Source organism: Chamaea fasciata, unplaced genomic scaffold (genome assembly GCF_029207755.1).
Source record: "Chamaea fasciata isolate MVZ Bird 193981 ecotype frontalis unplaced genomic scaffold, bChaFas1.0.hap1 SCAF_11, whole genome shotgun sequence".
Lineage (NCBI taxonomy): Eukaryota > Metazoa > Chordata > Aves > Passeriformes > Sylviidae > Chamaea > Chamaea fasciata.
In genome coordinates, this window is record NW_027094096.1 from 25,135,973 (window position 1) to 25,157,433 (window position 21,461).

General features: G+C 43.5%; 1 protein-coding gene across 1 annotated transcript in view; it reads left to right on the plus strand.

Moving 5' to 3' along the window:
• The window catches only part of FNDC3B (fibronectin type III domain containing 3B), a 185,319-nt gene that overhangs the window by 44,588 nt on the left and 119,270 nt on the right, over positions 1–21,461 (plus strand). Inside the window, exon 3 of the mRNA XM_066193735.1 lies at positions 186–261. Coding sequence (XP_066049832.1) covers positions 186–261 — 76 coding nt within the window. The remainder of the gene's footprint in view (positions 1–185; positions 262–21,461) is intronic.

Sequence of the window (21,461 nt, forward strand, 5' to 3'; positions counted from 1 at the left end):
TAAAATGTAGATGAGTAGGTGGGTTTCAGATCTCTGCCTGCTCCTGGAATTTGGTGTCATATGCTAGTCTGTTCCCTCCCTGCCTCTCCACCTCTTCCAGAAAAGGGATAGCACAGTTGCTGTTTTGGGAAAATGTAAATTTTTGGAGATTGCAGTGAAACAAGTGTTTATTTTTCTCTCTGCAGGTCTTTTTGGTTCAAGTGAATCCAGGTGAAACCTTTACAATAAGGGCTGAGGATGGAACCCTCCAGTGCATCCAAGGTAAGAGGATACACAAACACTTGGATGATCGTTGCTTTGCTTTATGGAATACCTGTTCTGTCATCTCTCCAAAAACATGATGTGCAGCTCTGAAAATGCACTGAAGCACTGGGGAGTGAGAACTTGCAGACGTGGCTGCTCTCCGTATTCTAGGAGTTCAGTATCTCAGAATGAGTCATGCATTTCTTGGAAGTCCAGGAGGATTTCTCTCTTCTGTTATTTATCAGTCCCATCTTGCAGCCTCTTTGCATCTTTTCTTTGACACCCCCTCCATTTGAACACCGGAGGAGTGGGTGGTTCTTGCTTGAAGTTCCATCCCCATGGAAATGATGAATTAATAGTTGTTTGAGATAGACGTTACAGAAGCTTCTCTGAACACCGTCCAGGGTTATTTGGTCTTGATGAGCAATAATAACAGCAATTTAAAGCTGCCTGTTGAGATTTATAGCCAACATGCTGTGTGGTAAGAAATTGGTCCATGTGGCAATTAAGAGAGGAATAAAGCTGGCTACTCCTTTTATTTGAAAAGAATGCTTTTTTTCTGGCTTAGTACATGAAAGATTTCCATTACAAATATCATTATGTCCCCATTTATTTATAATTTTGTTCATGCTCAAAGTGGTGTTCAGGCAGTGTATTTAAATGAACGCAACTTGAAACCTCTTAGTTCTGTATTCCCAGTAATTTAACGTGTTTGTGCCAATGGGACTTGTTTGGTACTCATCAGCAGTCTTTCATAAAATTGATTTAGAATTTCTAGCATAAGATTGTCTCCTTTTATTTGGTATAGCTGCAGTATTGACTGCCAAGGCTCATGTTTATTTGTATACACCCTTTCAGTTTGGCCTGAAAATTCTTGATACTCTTTTCAAGCTGAAGCTTCTGATCCTACTGTATTGTAAAATATTTTTATTGCTGAATTACGTACATGCTTCAAACACAGGAAAACACCTGACTGTGTTGCTGTTGTGTTTTTTTTTTTTTCTTTCTTTTGGTAAAGCTGCTCTTACCACGCAGTTGTGGAACTTAATGTAAGTAGTGATCTATTGCGGAAGATCCGTTGTAATCAGCCTGCAAATATACTAAGATTTGGATTCGTGACAGTTCTGGTTCTGTGCTCTGAAGTTATTATAGAAGAGAGGCTTATTTTGTGTGCAGTGTTTTTGGAAATTACATACCCCCTTGCTCCACCCATCTTAGTGTCCTTTTTTTTTTTTTTCCCTGCTGTGATAGAGTTTTTGGTGTGTTTAAAGGTTATAGAGTGTTTGGTATGTTTAAAGGTGAATGTATTCCCTATACATGGGGCAGCACTCAGACAACAATGATGCATTTTCCAGTGCTCCCACATTGAGCTATGATTAGCAGGGTAAGGAATAATTTTAGCACTGCGCTAAGGCAGCATGAAAGTCTCTTTCTGGGCAGTGCTTCTCGGCTGGTGGCTCCCTGTGGAACAGATGATACTTGCTTTTTCCTTGCTGCCACGTACTCAGGGTTATGACATAAGATGTGCTGCTGAATGTTCAGAGTGGGAAGGACTGCTTTATTAAAAATTGGGTGATTCTCCTGAGTTCAGGGAGTGAACACTGTTAATAAAAACTCGAGATGTCAGGCTTGGTAACACTAAATTCTTCAGGATATACGAAAGCCCTTTCCTTTGGCATGCGACCGTTCTGCAGGGACAACTAACCTTGCTTATGCAGAATAATTTGTTTATTTTATTTCACTTTTTTGCCTATGACTTTTCGAGCAGTGTGAAATCTTCAGGTTGTGCTCCTTGAGGCAGTTCTGGAAGTCCTGTGAGCCCCCCTTTGTGTCCAGAACCCTGTTTGGCTCCACAGCTGTGGCGTATCTGGTGATGATGGGCTTTAGAGAACTGAGGCAGAAACAACAGAGAAGGAGATGACTTAGTGAATCTTCATTTGTCTTATCAAGGTTGGAAGAAAGACACTTGCTTCAGTGAAACCTCTGTGGAATATCCTCTCTTTTAAACACCCTGAAATATAATTGGCCACTAATTGAGTGGCTAATTTTTAAGTTTTAAGCCAGAAAGAAGATGCACATTTGAATGTTTCTGATGTTTTGAAGTGGTGGAGAAATCTCAAATACAAAAGCTTTTTCCACTTCCTTGGGGTTGCAGCAGTAAGATAATAATTGAAAACTTTATTAAAAAAAATAACTCCTAAATAATAAAAAACGGGAATAAATACGTGTTTGCAACTGAGGATGCAAGGTGTTGCAGCAAGTGCTCCCTTCATTCTTGTTTGCTTTTGTTTTTTCTTTTTGCATATAGTTGAAGATAACTTGAGACGATGATTTATAAGCCGTGTAGATCATGGTGTGGGCCTGGATTAGGCAGCTCCTGGAAATGATGGTGGCCGGGAGAAGTTCAGCTGGTCAGTGGGCGTGGAGAAAGGTCTGTGGTTTCCTTGAGGACACAGATTTAAAGAGAAAATAAATTTTAAAACTCCCCAGTAAAACTGGTCTTCTGGAGAAATCCAGCCCTTGAGTGCACAGTCCACGTGGGGAGTTGTTTAGAGAAGCTTCTGAACAGTTCCAGGTGCTCGCAGCAGGAATTGTGTTGTTGTCTGACTTCCTCAGGATTTGCCTCCTCTATCCCACGTGACAGAAGAGATGCTGTGGTTATGTGACTTTTGCAGCCTTTTTAACAACAGCCAAATAAAGGAATAAAGGAAGGGGATGTCGGGGATTAATTGAGATTAATTTTTTAATAGTTGCTGGAAGCTGAATGAAGTAGAAGCCTGTGTCCTAAGGCTGCCTGTGTGGATGGGAGGCACATGGTGCTGCCCAGCTGGGCTGCTGAGCACCCCAGGGCTTGCTGAATGCTGGGGCTGGCCACCTGGCCTGTGGTATGAAGTGGAAGCATAAAGCACATCCTTCATTCATGTGTGATTGTATGGCCAGTCTTCGTTCCTTTCAATCCTTGTGGGTGTTAATGACAAATTATCGGTGTGCTTCCTTTGGGGTTTCCCTGCTCTCACCCCCGGCTGCCAAACACCCAGAATGAGCTTGGGGCTCTGGCTGCAAAGCTGCCCCTCTGTGCGATTTAGGGTCTTCATTCAGTGTCTTTGGAAGGTGGAACACGTGTGTGTGCTCCGTCGTCAGGATTTTCGAAGCTGCTCTTTATGTAAAGTTTGACAGATATTTAGTACTTCATAAATTATAAATGTGTCAATACTTTAAATGCTTCATTTCCTTTTCACATATTCCCATTTTATTTGTCAAAAACACAGGTCTTGACTGTTGCTAGCTCTGCAAGAAAAGGACAAGGGCAGGGCGTATCCTCAACCATTTCTTCGCTCAGCTATTAACTATGGACCTTGTATTTCCTTTGTATGAAAGATTGCTTCTAGCTAGTGCTTTGTGGTAACCACAATAAATGAAATATGGAGCGGGGTGAGAGCCGGGATCTGGTAACTACAGAACGGAATTTAAACAGACCCCTGGATTAAAAAAAAAAAAAAAAAAAAAAAAAAATAAAAATTCTTCTTTCTAAATTTCAGAATAAATAGATCTCATGTGAAACTCACACATTCAGGAAACTCACGTTCCCTAGTGACTGATTAAAGATGAGGTTTTTTAAGCCAATATCTTAAGATCTTTGGTAGAAACTTTGGTTGCTGCCCGAGAGTTTTGTCATTCACACTCCTGTGCGTAGTTTGGGGCAGTGAAGCTGTACTTGAGAATCTGTTCAGAGCTTTTCCCGCCTGGAAGGCAGTAATGCCAAGCTGTCACACCCGCTGTGGCAGGAATAACATGGACAGAATGATTATTCTGGTGCCGCTTGACCTTACTTGTCACCCACATGTTGGAAATATGTATGTACAGAGTATGCAGGCTGCATAAATCTTCTGTCCATTGATCCCACAGAATTGCCCAATTACTGCTAAATGTCCTTTTTATTGCCGTCCACGTAAATGGTCCTCAAGCTGGATCTCATTTTCTGCCCCAAACCAAACTGAATTTTCTGCGTGCGTGTCAAACTGCAAAAAGCCTGTAGCAAAGTAGAAGGGCAGGTAGTAGAAAAGCAACTGATGGAATAAAAATACGAATTCCTGGGAATTTCTGCCTAACCCATGCTGCTGGAAATACTCTCTTGAAACTCACCTCCAGTCTTTGTCTTGTATGACAGCGCAAGGTTTGGAACAGTGAAGAACAAAATTTGCCTGAAAAGAAAACAAATATGCTCAAGGATTTAAAATGCCACTTTAATTCTGGCTTAGAACAGGGGGAATTCACCCTTGCATAGGGTGAGCAAGGCTCTGCATTAAACTGGTTTTGTGATTTATTCAAGGACAAGATGCAGTGGCATAGAGGGGTTGTAGTTATGCTGGAGCATAAATATCTGTGTTGCAGACAAGGACATAAATTGCTTTTGGGTGGTTACATTTTGAAATGAAAACAGGATAAAGACCTAGACAGTTTACTGATACTGATATTTGTTTCAATTGATGTTTTCAAGTGTTTTGCCATTGAGGCTGAACTTGAAGTCTTTGCTTCTTCTTACCTTGTAAAACAAAGAGTACAAGAATTAAATTTCACTGCTGCTTTTTCTGTGGCTCCGAGAGTGAGTAACTCAAGAAAAAGACCAGAAGTATGCAAATAATTTAGCAGTGGTTTCTCAAATGAAAGATTTCCTGGAATTATTATTATTCCCTTAATTTGGTGGGTGGGTGTGGTTTGGTGTGGTAGTGCAAAGGCATGGATAATATGAAAGGCTTAACAGCCGTGTATTTGTATAGGAAGAGTGTGTGTGTCAGTGAAATAAGTACAGTCCAAGCAAACTAAACAAAGTGTGTATTTTTTTCTCCTCTATGGTATGAGGTTAGAAATGAGGAAGTGAGTCAGTTCCTTGCAGGGGAGGAAGGAGTTGGAAATAGATGGGACATAGTGTGAGCAAATGAGTGGTACCTGTGGAGTGTCACTGGGTGGGGACAAAGGCACCGGGACGAGAGTGGTGATGGGCACGTACAAGGGGACAGATGGATCACGGAATCCCAGAATGGTTTGGGTTGGAAGCAGCCTTAAAGATCATTCCAGCCCCTCTGCCTTGGGCAGGGACATATTCCACTATCTCAGGTTCCTCCGAGCCCTGCCCAACCTGCCCTTGGACACTTCCAGGGATGGAGCAGCCACAGCTTCTCTGAACAGCCTGTTTTAGTGTATTAACACCTTCACAGTAAAGAATTTCTTCCTCTTATCTATTGTAAACCTGCCTTGTTTTTGAGTAGAGCCTTGTCCCGTCACTCCATAACCTTGTCCAAAGTCCCTCTCCAACTTTTTGAGCCCCTTTAGGTACTGCAAGGGGTCCTGAGGTCTCCTCAGGGCTTTCTCCAGGCCTAACAGCTCCTCTCTCAGCCTGTTTCCATAGCAGCCTTATGATCATCTTCCTGACCCTCCTCTGGACTCTGTCCAACAGTTCCACCTTCTTTCCATATTGGGGACCCCAGAGTTGGATGCAGTACTCTAGGTGGGGTCTCAGGAGAGCAGAGTGGGGGGGACAGTCACCTCCCTTGACCTGCTGATCCCAGTTCTTTTGGGTGTTGCATCAGAGGTTGGGGAGGAAAGAAGCCTAAGGAGACGGAACAGAAAGATCCAGGCTCAGGGAGCTGGCTGTGTTTCCAGTGCTGCCAGTTCACCTGGTGCATCAGGAGCTGGGAGCACCCGCTCCATCACTCTGCAGGTGCAGAGGCACATGCTGGGTTGTTCATCGGTGGACCTGGCGTGCTTTCACTCTGACATGAAAGAACAGCAGCACCTGAAATGTTGCTTTGGAGAGGCTTGCCGAAGGCTGGAGATAGACTTTAATAAAGAGCAACTGGTGGAAGGTTCTTTGGGCCCTCCAGGGCAGGCACGGCCTGTGTGCTGGTGAGATCCAAAGGCTGGAGTCCCTTTGGTTCAGTGCCTGCTTCTGTCCAGAGCATCACCTGAATTAACAGCATCTGGCCCTTGGTTACATTTAAGACAAAAAGTTTGTCACTGTGTTCAAAGTATGCTGGAAGGCACTGCATTGATCAGAACACTAAATTTGTCGAAGCGGGAAGAAACATTGTCCTTTCTCACCTGAATGTGCTGGTGGTTGGGAGCTGCATGTGGTCAGCACACTGCTGGGGAAGGCTCTGGGGGCGCATCTGGAGGGTGCATGGCAGCAGGACAGGATGGACGTGCTTGGCTGTGTCAGGGAGGGGAGGGATGAAATTCAGGGTGAGCTCTGATTCTGTTTCTCCTTGTTTCCGCAAAGTCTTTCAGCTCTTTCCACCTACGTGCTGGTGGGCAGGCTGGTTACACGGCGTGGAAAACTCTCTGTAGGAAATGCAGCTTCAGTTCAGACTGTTTTGGTCATTAGGGCTTGGAGCAGAACAGTCTGCGTGGTGGTGTTTTACAGCAGAGCTCTTGGTATTAAATAGCTTTTGTTTATGCTTTGTTTATTAAGCTTTGGCTCCGTTTCTTTCTGTTTACCAGCAAAGGCCCTTTCCACCCTACTAAGTTCTAAAACATAACTCTTACTCCTCATTTACATCACCTTACTTTGACTTCTGGTACTTGGTGTCTAGATTCAGTGTTTGATGAAAAAGCCAGGCCTGCAATACCCGTTGGTCTCCTGCAGCACAAATAAGTTTTTGATTTATTAAAGTTCTTTCTGTTAATGGACAAATGAGGAAATATCTGCATAAGCATCCTCCAGAGCAACGCCGTGGTTGAGAATAACTGGGAAGAATCCCATGTCAGTGTCCGACCAGCCTTTGTTGTACTGACCAGAATATCTTTTTATGTATCTATAAAAGTATCATCCTCTAGAGGCATTGTCACCATCTTCTGGGTTTGGTCACTTCAGTGTTTCAGCAAACTCAGCTCAGGCATGTCCCCAGGCCTGGGATCAGCTGTGCCTTTCCTGTTGGGATGTTATCTGTGGTACACTCCATAGCTATAAACCACCAGTTGTTCATCATATCATCATACCAGACACTGCTATTTTATCTTCACATTGTTGCCCAGCTAGAAAAGACCAGAATTTGCAGAGGAGCCTTTCATCCTCTGTGTTATTCCTGATGTTTTTGGTGCCTCTCTGTATGTCAGAGATAGGCTCTTTGCCCTTCTAGTGTTTGGTCACCTTAGAAAACTGTGGTCCCGGTGATGTGTATCCTTTATTCCTTTCATGTGCAATAAACAGCTTTCATACCCTTGTGAACCTTGTGTCGAAATCTATGAGAGAGCAAAGAGCTGCTAACCTGGAGTAGGTTTTTCCCATGTTATTGTCAGTGAGATCGCACCACCGTTCCCTGTTCATCTCATGGTTTTATTCTTTTAGCACACCACACTCGAGTATAGGAAGCCATGTAAGAAGCCAAGAGTGAACAATGGGATGCTTTGTTTACTGTGTGAATAATCTTAGCTTCTCCATTTTAAATCCGATAATGCTAAGAATAATTATGGAAATTTATTTTGCATGTGTGTGATTAAATCTTGAACCAGATGCACCTGCACTTGTAGCTTTGCTGAGTGGAATATCTGGTTCTTTACAGTTGGTGGCTGTTTTTTGTTATAGCTCCCCTGACACGGGACAAAAGGAAAAAGAATCTTGGCATGTAATTAAATTTTAATTTGGCTTAATCTTTCCAAATCCTAAATTGTGACTGTTTTGTAGTACACACTGAGAAGAAAGGGCAAGAGATACAGCTAAGGCTGGAAATATTTTGGTAAACTCTATGAAATATGGAAACCAAGGATTTCTTGAGACCCTTGCTGATGGTTTGTGATCCCTGGAGGGATGGCCAGAGCCTCTCCTGCCCCTGCAGCCTGGTCCCTGGGAAAGGCACTGCCCTGGCCAGGCTGGGTTGGGACCTGGCAGCCAGTGCTGTGTCCTGCTGACGTGGCCCCGGGGCACAGGAGCCCTGCTGGAGGAGAAGGGCAGGGGCTGAGCCATCAGCAGGCTGAGAAATAAATTAATGGTTTGTACGTATGTAAAAACCAATCATCCTGCTTCCCAGCAGACCAGCACCCAGAGGAGCAGAGAAGCAGCTCTCGAAGCTTGTCCTTTGCTAAAATGGAGATATTTTTGTATTTGTTGTGGAATGCCGAAGAATCTGCTGCTGGGAAATGTGTTGGTCTCTAGAATTAGGACAACAGACTTTAAAGACAAATGTTAGAACATACGGTCTGGGCTATAATTTCAGACTTTTTTTGGGTTTGTAAACATGCAGGACTCGTATTTGGGGTTTGTGTCTGTCCTTATTGTGCTTGTGTGAGTGTGTATCTATATGTCTGACAGAACCAGGGATTGTGGTACATCCAAGGGCCCTTGGGAAGGCTGTCTTGTCCCAGCATACTCTCCGTTTTTTAAGTTTCCCAGTACCTCTGGATCTCTACCCAAAACACAGGGAAGCTCTGTGAGTGTGTGGGTATCTGCAGGAATGCTGGAGTTGTGTCAGCCCTGCTCAAATGCAGCTAATCCTCCTGGTGTGGACCCAGTGCATTCCAGTCAGTGGTGGCAGGATTTTCGAGTCCAAGATCCACATTCTTTACTCAGGCTACAGACATTGCAAACCCATTAGTCAGTGCTTTTAGTCTTTTTGCAGTGTATTAGTGCAGCTATAGTTCTGAATTAGTAAGGCAGTTGTAGTCAGCTTTCTTAATCTGAAGTAATTATATTTGTTGGCCAGAAGAATCATGAAATGATTCCATTATCCTTATTAAATTCCTTTACTCCTCATCACAGGCAAATATTAGTTTCCCATGGTTTTTATCCTTTAATGTCAGTGATTCTGGTTCATGTTTGTTGTTCATGTAGGAGATGTGGATTAGGGATGGGGATGAAGCACATTGTAACTTAGAATCTTTGCAGGGCTTTTATTATTATGCTTCTCATTTTTAATTTTGAAACAAATCTCTGCTTGGATAAGTGATAATAATGAATTGGCTTTGAATGGTAAAGAATGTAAATTGGATTGTTGGTTTTGTTAACTTTTAAATTGTACTTATTCCCACCATAAAAGAAAATCACGTAGTGGTTGTTGAAAGCTGTATTGAATCAGCTGTTGATTCTGCTGTTATCAGGTTTCTGGGTAGCTTCCACTTTGACAATCTAACCCCTTCTATATTTAGATACAACTTGTGTGATCGTATCTTTAAGAGTCTGGCTTGTTCCTTCTGTTTTCTAGTGGTCACTGCCATAGGGTGGATTCTGTGCCTGTGACATCAACAGCTCATTTTGTGTGTCGTGAATATTTTCATTATTAGAGGTTTGAAGAATAGATGATATTAACAGAAATAAATTGCTGAGTCAGCTTCGTAATGAAAGCCTCACTGGCTTCAAACCCAAAAGGAAAGGAAAAAGCCCACTCAACCACATTAACCAGTGTGAAATTGCTTAACTGCGGACAACCTCAAAGTGTGTAGACTGCCATCCAGTTGTATCAGTAATAGCTGTTTAACAGTAAATCTAGACTCTGACTTAATATTCCAAATTAGTTAGGACAAATATCCTAGAAACAAATAAACCTACACTGTGATTTACTCATTTAAACACCTCAAGACTTAATTTTGATTTTTCTTTTCCTTGTGGGTCAGAGACCTTCAAATACTGCCTAAAAATCAAGCTCCTCCTGGAGATGAGTGGGAGTTTTGTTGTTTTTTTTTTTTTTTTCAATGTTTAACAAAAGACCAAGTTCTGTCATAATTTGTGCAGTTTGGTTTTTTATTAATGTACCCCATGTGTTATAATGTAAAGCTGCAGGGTTCTGCACATGCTTTGTTTATAAGCTGGGCTTGATTACCGCTTATGACTTTTTGCCTTCTTGATTATATTATTAACTACAATTTTAATGGTGTGTTTTGGTTTGGGTTTGTTTTTTTTTTTTTTTTCTTGCTTCTGTGTTTTTTAAAGTTTATTCCTCTCATTTCTGTTGGGAAGGAGATAGGGGAACATCTGAGTGTAGAGGGGTTGTCACAAGCAGTGCCTTCCTCTCTGGGTTGCTGTTAGTTTTCTGTCAATGCGCCCCACATAGGAGATCTTAAAAAATATTTGGTAGCACAGAACTGTGTTCATCAGTGTGTATGGGAAGGACTGTAAATCACTCATCAGCAAGGTTTAGTTTTGCTTCTCCTGGCAAATGAAGGGCTCGAGACCCTGCAGGTGTGGAAGAAGGAACCTATGCAGAAACCTTGGTGTAAGGCTTTGTCAGCAATGTTCTAATTGTTACGTTATGGGAAGGCTTTGGTATTGCCAGCACTGGCAAGCAAGACTTTGTGATTTTATTTTTTTCTCTCAAAATACTTGAATTTTTTTTTTTTTGACCATACAGCTTTCAAGCAGAGTTTCACAAGTGACCATTTGGCCTCTAACTATCTGCATACCATTTATCCAAGCTTCACCTTTTCGGTGGTGTACATATTAAGCGAGGCTATACTGTGCTATTTATAAAAATCCAGTGTGAAATTCCTAGAAACTGGTGGAGTTTTGGTTAGCCTGCCTGCTGCTGCCGAGGGTGAGGCTCCCCCAATGCCATCTCGGCGGGGTCGCTCCAGATGACCTCGGCGTAACGTGATAAAAGGCTATTTTTGTCTCAGCAGACGATATTATCTCGCCATAACATTTTTGAACATTTCTGGCTGGATTGTTCTGAATGTTGGAGCTGTGCCTGGAGAGGGGACCGAAACACAATGCCGTCCATTCTCAATTGTGTGAGCACTTGGGTTTGATGATGGGACTGTGGTGAGCAGGGTGGGAGTGGGGCATTAATGTGGCCCCTCCAGCCCAGTTCCCAGCGCCTGTAGCCTTGAGATTTACACCAGCTCAAATGTGTTCGATTTCCAAACCAGGTATTTGTATACGTGTCTCTGTGTATGTATGTATATTGACTTTTACATAAAAGTTGTACTATGCACAACTGTGAAAGTATACGTCCGTATTAAAAAAATACATATATTTGTATTTATAGATGGTAATTTTATCACCTTAAGATGGTTACTCAGTTCTCCAAAGCCATTCCAGCCATGGCTCTCCTCTGAGTGGAAGTTTTTTCTAATCCTTGGTGCAAGCATGGAAATGGCAAACAGGTGCCATTGGGTGATCTGCCCACAGGATTTCCACTGAGCCTTCATTAAGGTTGCTTAAGTTGGAAATAATTTGCCTCTCTTGAGGGGAAAATTCCGATATTTGGAATGTTTATCAGTCATCTGCAAAACGAAATGAACATAATTGGTGGCTAATTGTTTGCAAGAACTGTGAAATACAATTACGAAGAGTTAAGCTGAAACCAATTGTGTTTATGAAATCTAGCATAAGAAACTCTGTATTAATCCTGCCTCAATACCAGGAAACGCAATTAGTGTAATTAAGACTATCATATTGTAATTTTCTTGGCGACTCGATGCCTTGGCAGCCGCTTTGCCCTGCCGGGGCTGGAGCGGAGCGCGTTCCTGCCGGCGGCTCCTCCTGCCAGGGGAGCTCTGGAATGACTTTGTTTACCCTTTGTTTGTGGTGGGATGCTGCTGCCGGAAAAAAAAATGGAAAAAAACGCTCCCGACTCCTGCATTTGGGCGGCTCGGCTGCGGGCACGGGGTCGTTTTGCCGGCTGTTGTCCGTGCTGGCTGCAGCTGCATCAAGGTTCGGGATGCTTGTTGGGGTTCCTCCAGCTGGGATTTCACCCTTGGGCTGTGTTTTCTGCCAGTCCTGCCCTGACAAGCTCTGCCTCCATCCTGTGCCACCCTGGGGGTCCTGAGCCCTGTGTAGGAGGGGACAGCGCAGGAGCGAGAGGCTGCAATTAGGGCAGAGCAAACAGAGAGATGAGACCTGCAATTAACGCTCTCAATTAGCATTGCGTGCTATATCACGACAAGCACATAAATAAATAGCTTCGTCTGTTTGTATTGAAATAAACTTGGGCATGTCTAACTTGGTGTTAGGAGCAGCAGTCATGGATATCTCCACGCTGGTAACAGTGTGGAGCATCACTCTTGAGTCAGTTTGGAGTTGTTGTAGAATGTGCCCGGGTCAGGAAAAATTTAGTGTGGTAACATAGTTGTTATTGTTGCAGTTTGTCTGTCACTGCTGTGAATGCACGTAATTAAGGGATAATCAGCATAATGCCTACTTTGAGCTCTTCTTAATGGTTTAATTGCTTCTCTGAGTTAAATAAACACTTTATGCTTATTTTACAAATTTTTCCCTGGGGAGCTTGTCACATGGAAGTGTACGTGCATGTATTTATTTTTTAAGCATAAAGAATAATCGGTTATTTAATTAAGCTTCTCCTGAAGTTCTCTTTTGGGATATTCCGTGTTCTTACGAGCTGCTCTGATAACTAATGTGTCAGAATAGGCTGGGTAAGAGAGGTAATGAGTTTGTCAGTGGGAAAACGAACGTGCGTGTTAATGTTATTATTCCAGAGCCATCTCCGTGCCCATCCTTTGTGTGTACAAGTGCCTGTGTACATTTTTCTGTACTTTGTGAAATGCTTTAACAGTTTCAAGGGGCTGTGATGGCTGCAGAGGATGGCTGAGGACTGTCCCCAGGTCAAGTGAGGCTCTGGGCACGAACTGGTTTGAAGCCTGAGCTAATGCAGGTTTCAGGTCTCCCTACAGATTTCTCTAGGCTAAACAAGATTTGATCCTGATCGTCTAATAGGTTTGATTCTTTTTTTTCCTATTAGTTTTCCTTATGTTCATTTGTCTTTTTAAAGACCCTTTATTTCACTGCATGCCACACGTATCCCCATATCCATTGGAACTGCCTGGGGTCTGCAGAAAATTCTACCTTGCCTCTTCTTTCTACACTGTAAAAGTCTTCATGTCTTTTTAAAAGATCACCTACCCCAGAACACTTCCAAGGGATATTCAGTGTCTTTTCTTATTACCTGCATTTCTAGCTCCTGTCTCCTCAGCCAGGGTACGGCTCACTTGAAGTATTACTGGAATTTGCTCCTTACAAAAGGCCAGAGCAGTGTGCAGCCTGGCTAGCAGGCTCCTCGGTGAGCTGGTGACCCTGTTCAACAGCGACATTATTTAGCACAGGAATTGAATGTTTTCCTGGTAAGTTTCTTAGCCAAGGAGTCTTGGTTTACAAAATACGGCCACAGTGCAGTTACTGCCTAAAGGTCGTCTTCCTTTCCTTCATACAGGGGAATTTAATACGTTTCCCTGAAATGGTTTGAACTGCTGGATTAATTAATACACTAAGTTGGGACCGTGTTCAAACAATGCTGTTGTGAGTGTCTTCTCATTTCCCTGGTAGTGCAGGGCTAGGCACCAGGACGGTGTTGTAAATGCCACACTAGGCAGCCCAACCTCGCCCTATTTTGAAGCCCGTTGTGTTGACAAACACCGGGGTAATCTCTCTAACGAGGCTGTGAATGTTTGTGTGTGTGGGTGGTGGTGCTGTGCACATCAGGGGTGTTTTTGTTTATGACCACAAGGGTGTCAGGACAAACTTCGTACTCTGCTGGGTCTTGGAGCAGTGAGTGGCTTTGGATGAGCATGTGAGCAATGACAAATTTTGGTCGAGTTTTTCTCCTGTTTACTCCAACAGCTTCTCTGCAAGTGAGGCTTAACTCTACAGAAAGGTGGAGGTGTGTTCCAAGGCTTCTCAATTTATTTATTGATGCCTTGTCTTTACTCGAACTATGGCCTTTTATGTGTTCAAATAACACAAGGTTATGTTTTCCTCGGGGTGAATCTAAGGCTGAAACTGTGTTGTTGACAAGCACAGCAAATTGAATGAATTTCAGTTTTAAGGCCGACGCAGATACCTGAGCATCAAATCTGGGCGCTCTGCTTTGAAGTCTATTATGTACACAAAAGAAATAGAGGTCTGCAAGCTGAGAAATGGCATTTATCAACTGCTGCTCATTCAGTTATTTCCATTCTAAATGTAGCCATGAAAACTTATGCACAAGATGGGATTAAGCGAATTAGGTAGCTAGTAGAGCCAACTGCAATGTCAGAAATAGAACTGCAGCTATTCTCTAAGCCCAGACCATACAGTTGTGATATTACATCAATACTACTATCTCTCCTCTGCTTGCAACTTCTTAACCCCCTTGTTTGATCATTTTAGGAGCTGTATGGATGGACCATTTTGAATATCCAATTTGGAGCATCATTTTTCTTGCTTTATTTTTATTGTTTAGATAGATGTGCCAGGTAGGCGTAGCATTCAGTCTTATCTGCCTGGGTTTAGTGAGTTGCTGAAAGCAGTTTGTGCAAATGTCTGGGCAATTTTATATTGAACTTGTTATAATTAAAAATGTAATGAGTGTCATTAGAGCAGCAGTGATTCTGTTCTAAGTACAAATGCAGTTAGAGGCTGAAAAATTGCCCTTCAAACCAGATAGCCCTTAAAAGCTGGCAGCATGCAGCACTGCTGATAAGGAGCATGGGGCTCTTTCTAAGCCCTGCACGCTTCCACATGGATTTTGCTGGCGTTTTCAACAGTTTGGAGCAGAGGCTGCTGTCTCCACGGATTTCCCACCCCCCCTCAGTAAAAAGGGACACTTTGATTCCCTCTGCAGACAGCTGATGCTTCCCCCCTGTGAGATGTGCCTGGGAAATGCGGCCAGAAGAGTTGTGTGCTCAGTGGGGTGAGGGCACTGCCTGCCTTCCAGGGGACCAGACACCCTCCAAATTCCTCAACAGCCAGTGGAACAAATTTCCCCCCTTCTGGAGTTGTTTCAGAGCACATAAGTGAACTGCATGCTCTGATTCATTGTCTTTTTGAAGAGTATTTTTGAGTAGAAGAGTGAAACGACATGCTGCAAGTCTGAGAGAGTGTTGGCCAAAGTAGCATCCTCCAAACATGAGGGGCTGTAGAGAATCGTGCTCAAAATTTTAATTGTACTTTTCTGGACAGAGATAAAGTGAAAATAGTGTATTATTCCCAAATGCCCTTGTATTCGGTTTGTTGGCATCCACCAGTGCTGTTTCCTTGTGCACAAGGAACTCTCTTCTGCCCCTTTCTGATTTCGTTCTTTTCTGTATTTTCCCTGTGATTTACCACATCTTCCAGTATGTCGAAGCTACATTCAGACCTTTATTTTAATCTTGTCTCAGAAGCTGGATGGTGGTTCTTCAGCCTTGCTCTGGATGTGTTGCTACTTGTAGAGCTTTCAGTTCAGTAGAGTGGCTGTTCTGTCTTGTACTGCTCTGAAGCGCTTCTCTTCCCTGTGATTTTTGTATTAGCAGGAGACAGTTCGTACTGGTAAAAACAGCGGTTGTTTTTGACTTTGAAAAAGTTGTGGTTTGATACAAGTGACCTGACCTGATGGCGAGCTGCTGCTGAAAGACATGACCTCATAGTGTCCTCTCCACCCTTTGCATCATTTCCCACTGTTTCCTTTGCCTGGTGCTGGCATTTGCCTGACCCATTAGCCTGGTCAGGAAGGAAAAACTGATCTTCTGCCATTTAGTCTCAGCTCCCACAGTTCAGGAGCAAAAAAGAAGAGGGGGAGGTCAGGAGGAGGAAGAAATGAGAGTGATGCTTCCACTTTAGTGGCATTAGCTCAGAAACCTATTTATCCAGTCACTAATTATGTACCCTGGTAGGAAAATGATGAACTAATGTGAGTTAGGAACATGAGCTGCGTATTACAGGGGTTAGAGTACAAGAAAGCACTTGTTAAATGATTTTGTTCCGTTTACGGATGGTTTCAAGTGCCTCCTTTGCACTGTTTGTTGGGTGCGTGTGCCACAGGCTCTGGGTGGCTGTGAGGCACCGTCACATGGGCACCCCAGAAAGGAGTCTGGGACCCTCTTTTCTGTGAGAACCTTTTTATTGTTTCTTCTGCATATTCTTTTGCTGTGGGGCTTTTGAAACCCAGCCCATAAAGAAACCATCCATTGTATTTGTGTCACCTCAGGCTTCTTTCTGCTGTGGACTAGAACTGATCATCTGCTGCACTGCCCAGAAAGAAATGGAAAATGCAGATGCCTGAGGGGCACTTGAGCTGGGGAGGTGCTGGGCAGTCAGATGTCGCTTCAGTCCTGTGGAGATCTACTGGCAGGACTGTGCCTTTTCTTTGAGTTATCTGGGAACCATTTAATTTAATTTCGAGGAAAATTGCAGACGCTTGTTGGGGATCAGTAAATTTTGTGAGGAGTTCACAGAGGGATTGTCCCTGGAGTCCCCGCTCCTCCCTGGCCCTCAGCTGAGGAGCTCTTTCACTAAAGGATGCTGTGTGGAGAGGAAATCTCTCCCTCATTTCGGAGCAATATAAATTCTTCATTTCAGGAGCAGTGGCCTCTCGTTCTGTTGGTTGTCTCCTTCTTCTGTCCAAATCCCGGGGGAATCACAGCGTCTTTTAGACTTTAGAGAGCTTGGCACATCTTATTTCAAATCAGGTGAGGAATGCCAGTTTGCCCTGCTCTAGATCTTCCTGCCTTGCTTGCAACTTGATCTGCATGTTTCGTACTTTGCTGTGTCAGTGCATCCATTGTACAGGAAGCACTTGTGGCTTCTGTACCTGCAGCGTTTTTCCACACCACGAGTCAGCTTTGCCACCTTGGCAGCTGTAACTGAGAGTGCACATCTTGGGCTAAAGCCTTGGGGTGGATGCTGTGGTAAGCATCCTGCAGCTTCACAGGCTGACCACAGCTGATGTCTGGTGACCAGAAAAATGCCTTTCTCTTAGTCTGTGCATGAGGCAGAGAAGAAACACAGAAGAACTAAATTGGTGCATAAGTATAAACACGTGTACTGTCTGTGCAGGTAGTGGGTTTTACCCAAGAACTTTATCCAAGTGCAAATTTGGGAATTTCCAGTTTGGGAAACCAAGTGGGAATTTTGTCCACTGGATGTTTCTATTTGCCCTTGAATGAGAGCGTCTCAAAAACGCACACCCAAATAGGTTTGCAAATCTGGGAATTAATTTTTCTTTCCACCTTGCAGTTTCCCCTTCTCTTTTTGAAATTTGTGCTACGGCCTGAAAACTGAAAGTCTTGTTGGCCTCCCGAGTGCCTTCTTGGAACCGGGGTGGGGTTTTTTGTGGTTCTTTTCTCAGTGTCAAATGTCACCATCAGCTTCATTTCACCGGTGCACATGCCTTCCTATCCTGTTAACCATTGTGCTGTATCTGCTGGAAGCGGAGGGTTTTGTTACCTGTAGACAAAGAGAGGCTCCTTCGAGGTGTCTGCCAGCAGCGGGACCCAGCTCCCCACCTGGCCTTGCACACAAAGGGCCACTGTCCTCAGGGTTTGTCTGTAGCTGCACAAAGTCTGAAAGCTGAGCTCTGGGGGGAAAACTGACACAAATTCCACGTTCGCATTGCGGGCTGGCGGTTTTTAAGGTGCTGCACCTGTAGCCTGGTTCAAGACGTTATTGTAATAGTTACTGTCTCAGTAGGCTTGAGACTTATTGTTTCGTGTTAGAAATGACTTTGTAAGAGGGAAGGTATTTGGTCTAACATCAGCCTCAGATATGACAAGAGGGGGTAGTAAGCATAAGCTGTAACCTCGAGCGCTGGGGTGTTCCTTTGACTTTCGGTTAGTCTGTGAGCGGTGATAATCGTTCACTTATTTCCGTTCAGGGATTTATCAAGGGGAGGAGGATGATCATATTTTCCTTTACTTAAGCCTTCAGTTGAAGCTTGAGGTGGCGATAACTTCTCAGGCTGTCGTGTGTTTATGCTAAAACCTTGGCCGGCACCACTCGTGCTCTCAGCCGAGGCTGAAGAGACACTTGGCGCATCTCCGTGTTACCAGTGGGCAGTTGCCCTAATGCCAGGATACATTGTGATTTCCAGTGAAAAATACATACATGGCAGGGAGAAACGGTTTATTTTGACATTCCTTGAAGCACAAACAGCTGCGCTCAACCTTTTTTTTTTATTTTATTTGTTTTAAAAGCACAGTGGCATCTCCCTGGATAATCAGAATTACAGCTGAGCATGAACAGCAGGGGCATAGTTCTGTGCGGAGTCACTTAGCGAAGTGTTGCAACACAGATTATCCGATGTGAAACAGCTGTATTCATTACTAATAGAGCAATTTGACAAAACACCAACATGGCTTTTTCCCACAATAACAGATGTGTGGAGCAGGCTGCCACCCCCTCCCCAGATTGCCAGCATCTGTGCGTCATGTCATGCTCCGAGGTGCGGCGTGGCCGCAGCGCCTGCCAGAGTGGATGCGTTTATTTCATCCGTATGATGAAATAGTTATGTTGTGACTAATCGGGATCCATCGGCTGGAAAATTTTAACGGCTTGGGAGAAAAATCTTTCTGCCTTGTTATTACTTATTACCTAATAATAGTGTTTTGTGGATGCAAATGTGTTGTAGCTTCCCAGCGCGCGCCAAGCACATCTGAACTTCCTCTTTTTTTTTCTTGCCGTCGGCTGCTAAACAGGCACTGAAGGATTTGTGGTCCACTCTACACCTCTCAGGTTCTCCCTGAGAACAGTGGAGCTGTTGCTTAGCTTGCAGATGGGAAAATACATATTACAGCCAAATAACTTGAGGTTGTGGACAGTGAGGGTCCATTTCCCTTCCCTCTCCGCCTACATAAGTCAATTTGTTTATTCCATGTTTGACTTCTCAGTAGAAGCACCTGTGATGACAATAACTTCTTTACAATTAAACTACTATATTATAGGGGCCGCCTAAACATACTGAATAGAATCAGAAAGCTTTTATTGCCTTTGGGAGGTCATTGGCCTCTGGAGTAAGAGGAAGGGAGGAGGGAAAGCAGCAAGGGACTGTGCGGGGAGCTGGGGGAGACACGTGGCTTCAGGCAGTTCAGAACTAGAGCTTTGATTTATTTCTGTTATTTGTTAAAAATATCCAACAGCCCTCCTTGTTGAAATGCAAGGTATTTGAGCAGCAGAGTGTGATCACAGTTACTTTTTTTAGAATTTAGGATGCTTTTCTCTGCACATCCAAGCACAGAGAGGACAATTCCTTTTCCCATGTCCCTGCAGTAATGGTTATTTTTTTTCATCTGACTAGCATGCTGCGAGTTGGTCAGTTTCTCAGATATTTGAGTTCAGGAGAGATAACTCAGATATTTGGTTTCCATGTCTTAGAAACAAATAATTTCAAACCCTTGTTTTTGTATTAGCCTACCAGTAGTTGTCAGTAAGTATTTCACTGGAAAGAAATGAAGAGCACAGAAGGTGAGAAATCCAAAGAATCTGAGAAATCCCATGGAAGCTGAAAATGAAATAACTGTGAGACAGTTTTACTTTGGGTACACTTGTTAGTCTGATGAGTGTGATCAAAGACTCAGTGTTTTGTGTAACTCCAGGCAGTCCCTGGGGGTGGATCCAACACCTCAGTTCCCTCCAAAACAAGGGAAAGCATCCCAAAGGGTGTGTTGGGCAATGGAAGGCATGGACAAAGGTGTTCCTGGACACCTCAGTGTGTGAAAATTTGGTGGGATGGATCTGGATGAAGGCCTTTCCAAGGAGCTGGTTTGTGTGAGGCTGGTGGGGATGCTCAGTCCTTGCTCTTTTGGCACAACCTGGGCCGAGCACAGCCAGGAGGGAGGTGCAGCCACTGCTCTAGGCACGGGCACTTCATTTTCCAGAGAGGTCAGGATGTGCTTGTCACACTCCATCAATTAAACACAGTACAGTTAAGGTGTAAAGCAAGTTCCTTTCACATGCTGATAATTTTGGGGGCCTTTGGGAGTGGTTTTACAAAAAAAGTCCCTTCGTAGTTACTTGTAAAAAAGAGTCTTGGGAGTGCAAAGAGCTTTCCAACGTGGACTTTTTTGGGCAGGCCAGCTCTTGCTGAAACACATTTTGCATACAAAGGCAGCAGTTTTAGGCAATCACAGCACATGGGGACGGTGCTGGTGGGATGCTGGGGAATGGCAGGAGTAAATGCTCCTGTGGCTCTGGGAGATGAGCAGGACAATAGCCAGGCAGAGCCCTCAGCAGATCAAACACTGTGCCTGCTTTCATCACAGCAGCCCAGATCACTATCCTTAGCCAGACATGCTCTTGGCACAGGAACGCAAAAACCCTTGTCACAAGGGAGGCTGAAAGAAACTGTCTTTCAGCGTGGTCATTTTTCCCTCACTTGGAGCTTTTTCAGCAGATGTTAATAAAGCTGTAATAAAGCAAATATTTGTTAATAAAAAAAAAATCCTTGACTTGATACTTGGAAGCAAAAAATATGTGAAAATATTTTTCTGGTTATTCCTGCTTGCAGGTTTTATAATGTAAATTATTTTGTAGTGTTCAGGTTGCCAGGATAGCTCGCCACATTCCTTCAGTAATGTGGCAAAAATGTGTCCTTCGTACTTGTTAACCAACCCTAGGCTTCACAAACTCCGCGGAGGAGACAAAAGTATGTTGTTTCGAAACAGGACAATATCAAACAACCCGTTCATTTAAAAGTCAGCTGGAGAAAGTAGGGAGTGCCTGCAGGTGGTCTTTCATGTTTTGGTCTAGAGACCTGTTTTCAGCTGGGCCGGCCACCATGGCAAATCCATACTGCAGGTCCACTGGCATGCTGAGGTTAACCCATTTCTGTTGGAGCTCCCTCCTTCGCAGCGTTGTCTACGTTTTGAATGCATATGAAGTTGTAATGGGAGAGTGTGTGCAGCTGGAAAGCAACATCTGTGATGCTCTAGTGTTTTCTTCTGATGTCTGGCTGATGCCAACAAATGCATGGCTATGGTTGTCTTACTGTTGACTTATTATCCACAGGAGTCCTCGGGAGCCGAAGGCTTTATTTTTCTTTAAAAGCGTAGCTGTTTCTTGCATATACTTTTTTAAACTTTGTTTAGGGTTTTGTCTACCGCCTGTGGTGTTTTCAGCCTTCTAACAGGATTATTTTAATTTGACATCCTAACTGTTCTAGGACAATGTTCTTAGAACAAACCCTAAAAAGTTTAACATATACAGACGTGAACCAGAAAATCCATATTTTCCTTGATTATTCTGCCAAATGTTATGTGCATTTCCTTTTAAAGTATAAGAATTCAAACAGTAACAGTTGCTTGACTTGGAGCGTGAGCTGGTAATGAGATTGTTAATGACACAATGATATTAAAAGTAAGGAAGTTAGACTCCAGCAATTAACTCCTTTTATTACTTGTCTGGTGTTTTCTTGTGTTAAGGATATGGGGTTCCTTAAATAAACCTCTGAAACTACTTTCTTCTTTCAAAGTGAGATTGATTTGTACAACACCTTCTCATCATGTTGAGTCTATAAGCTGCTAATGGATCATGATCTGTATCTCTG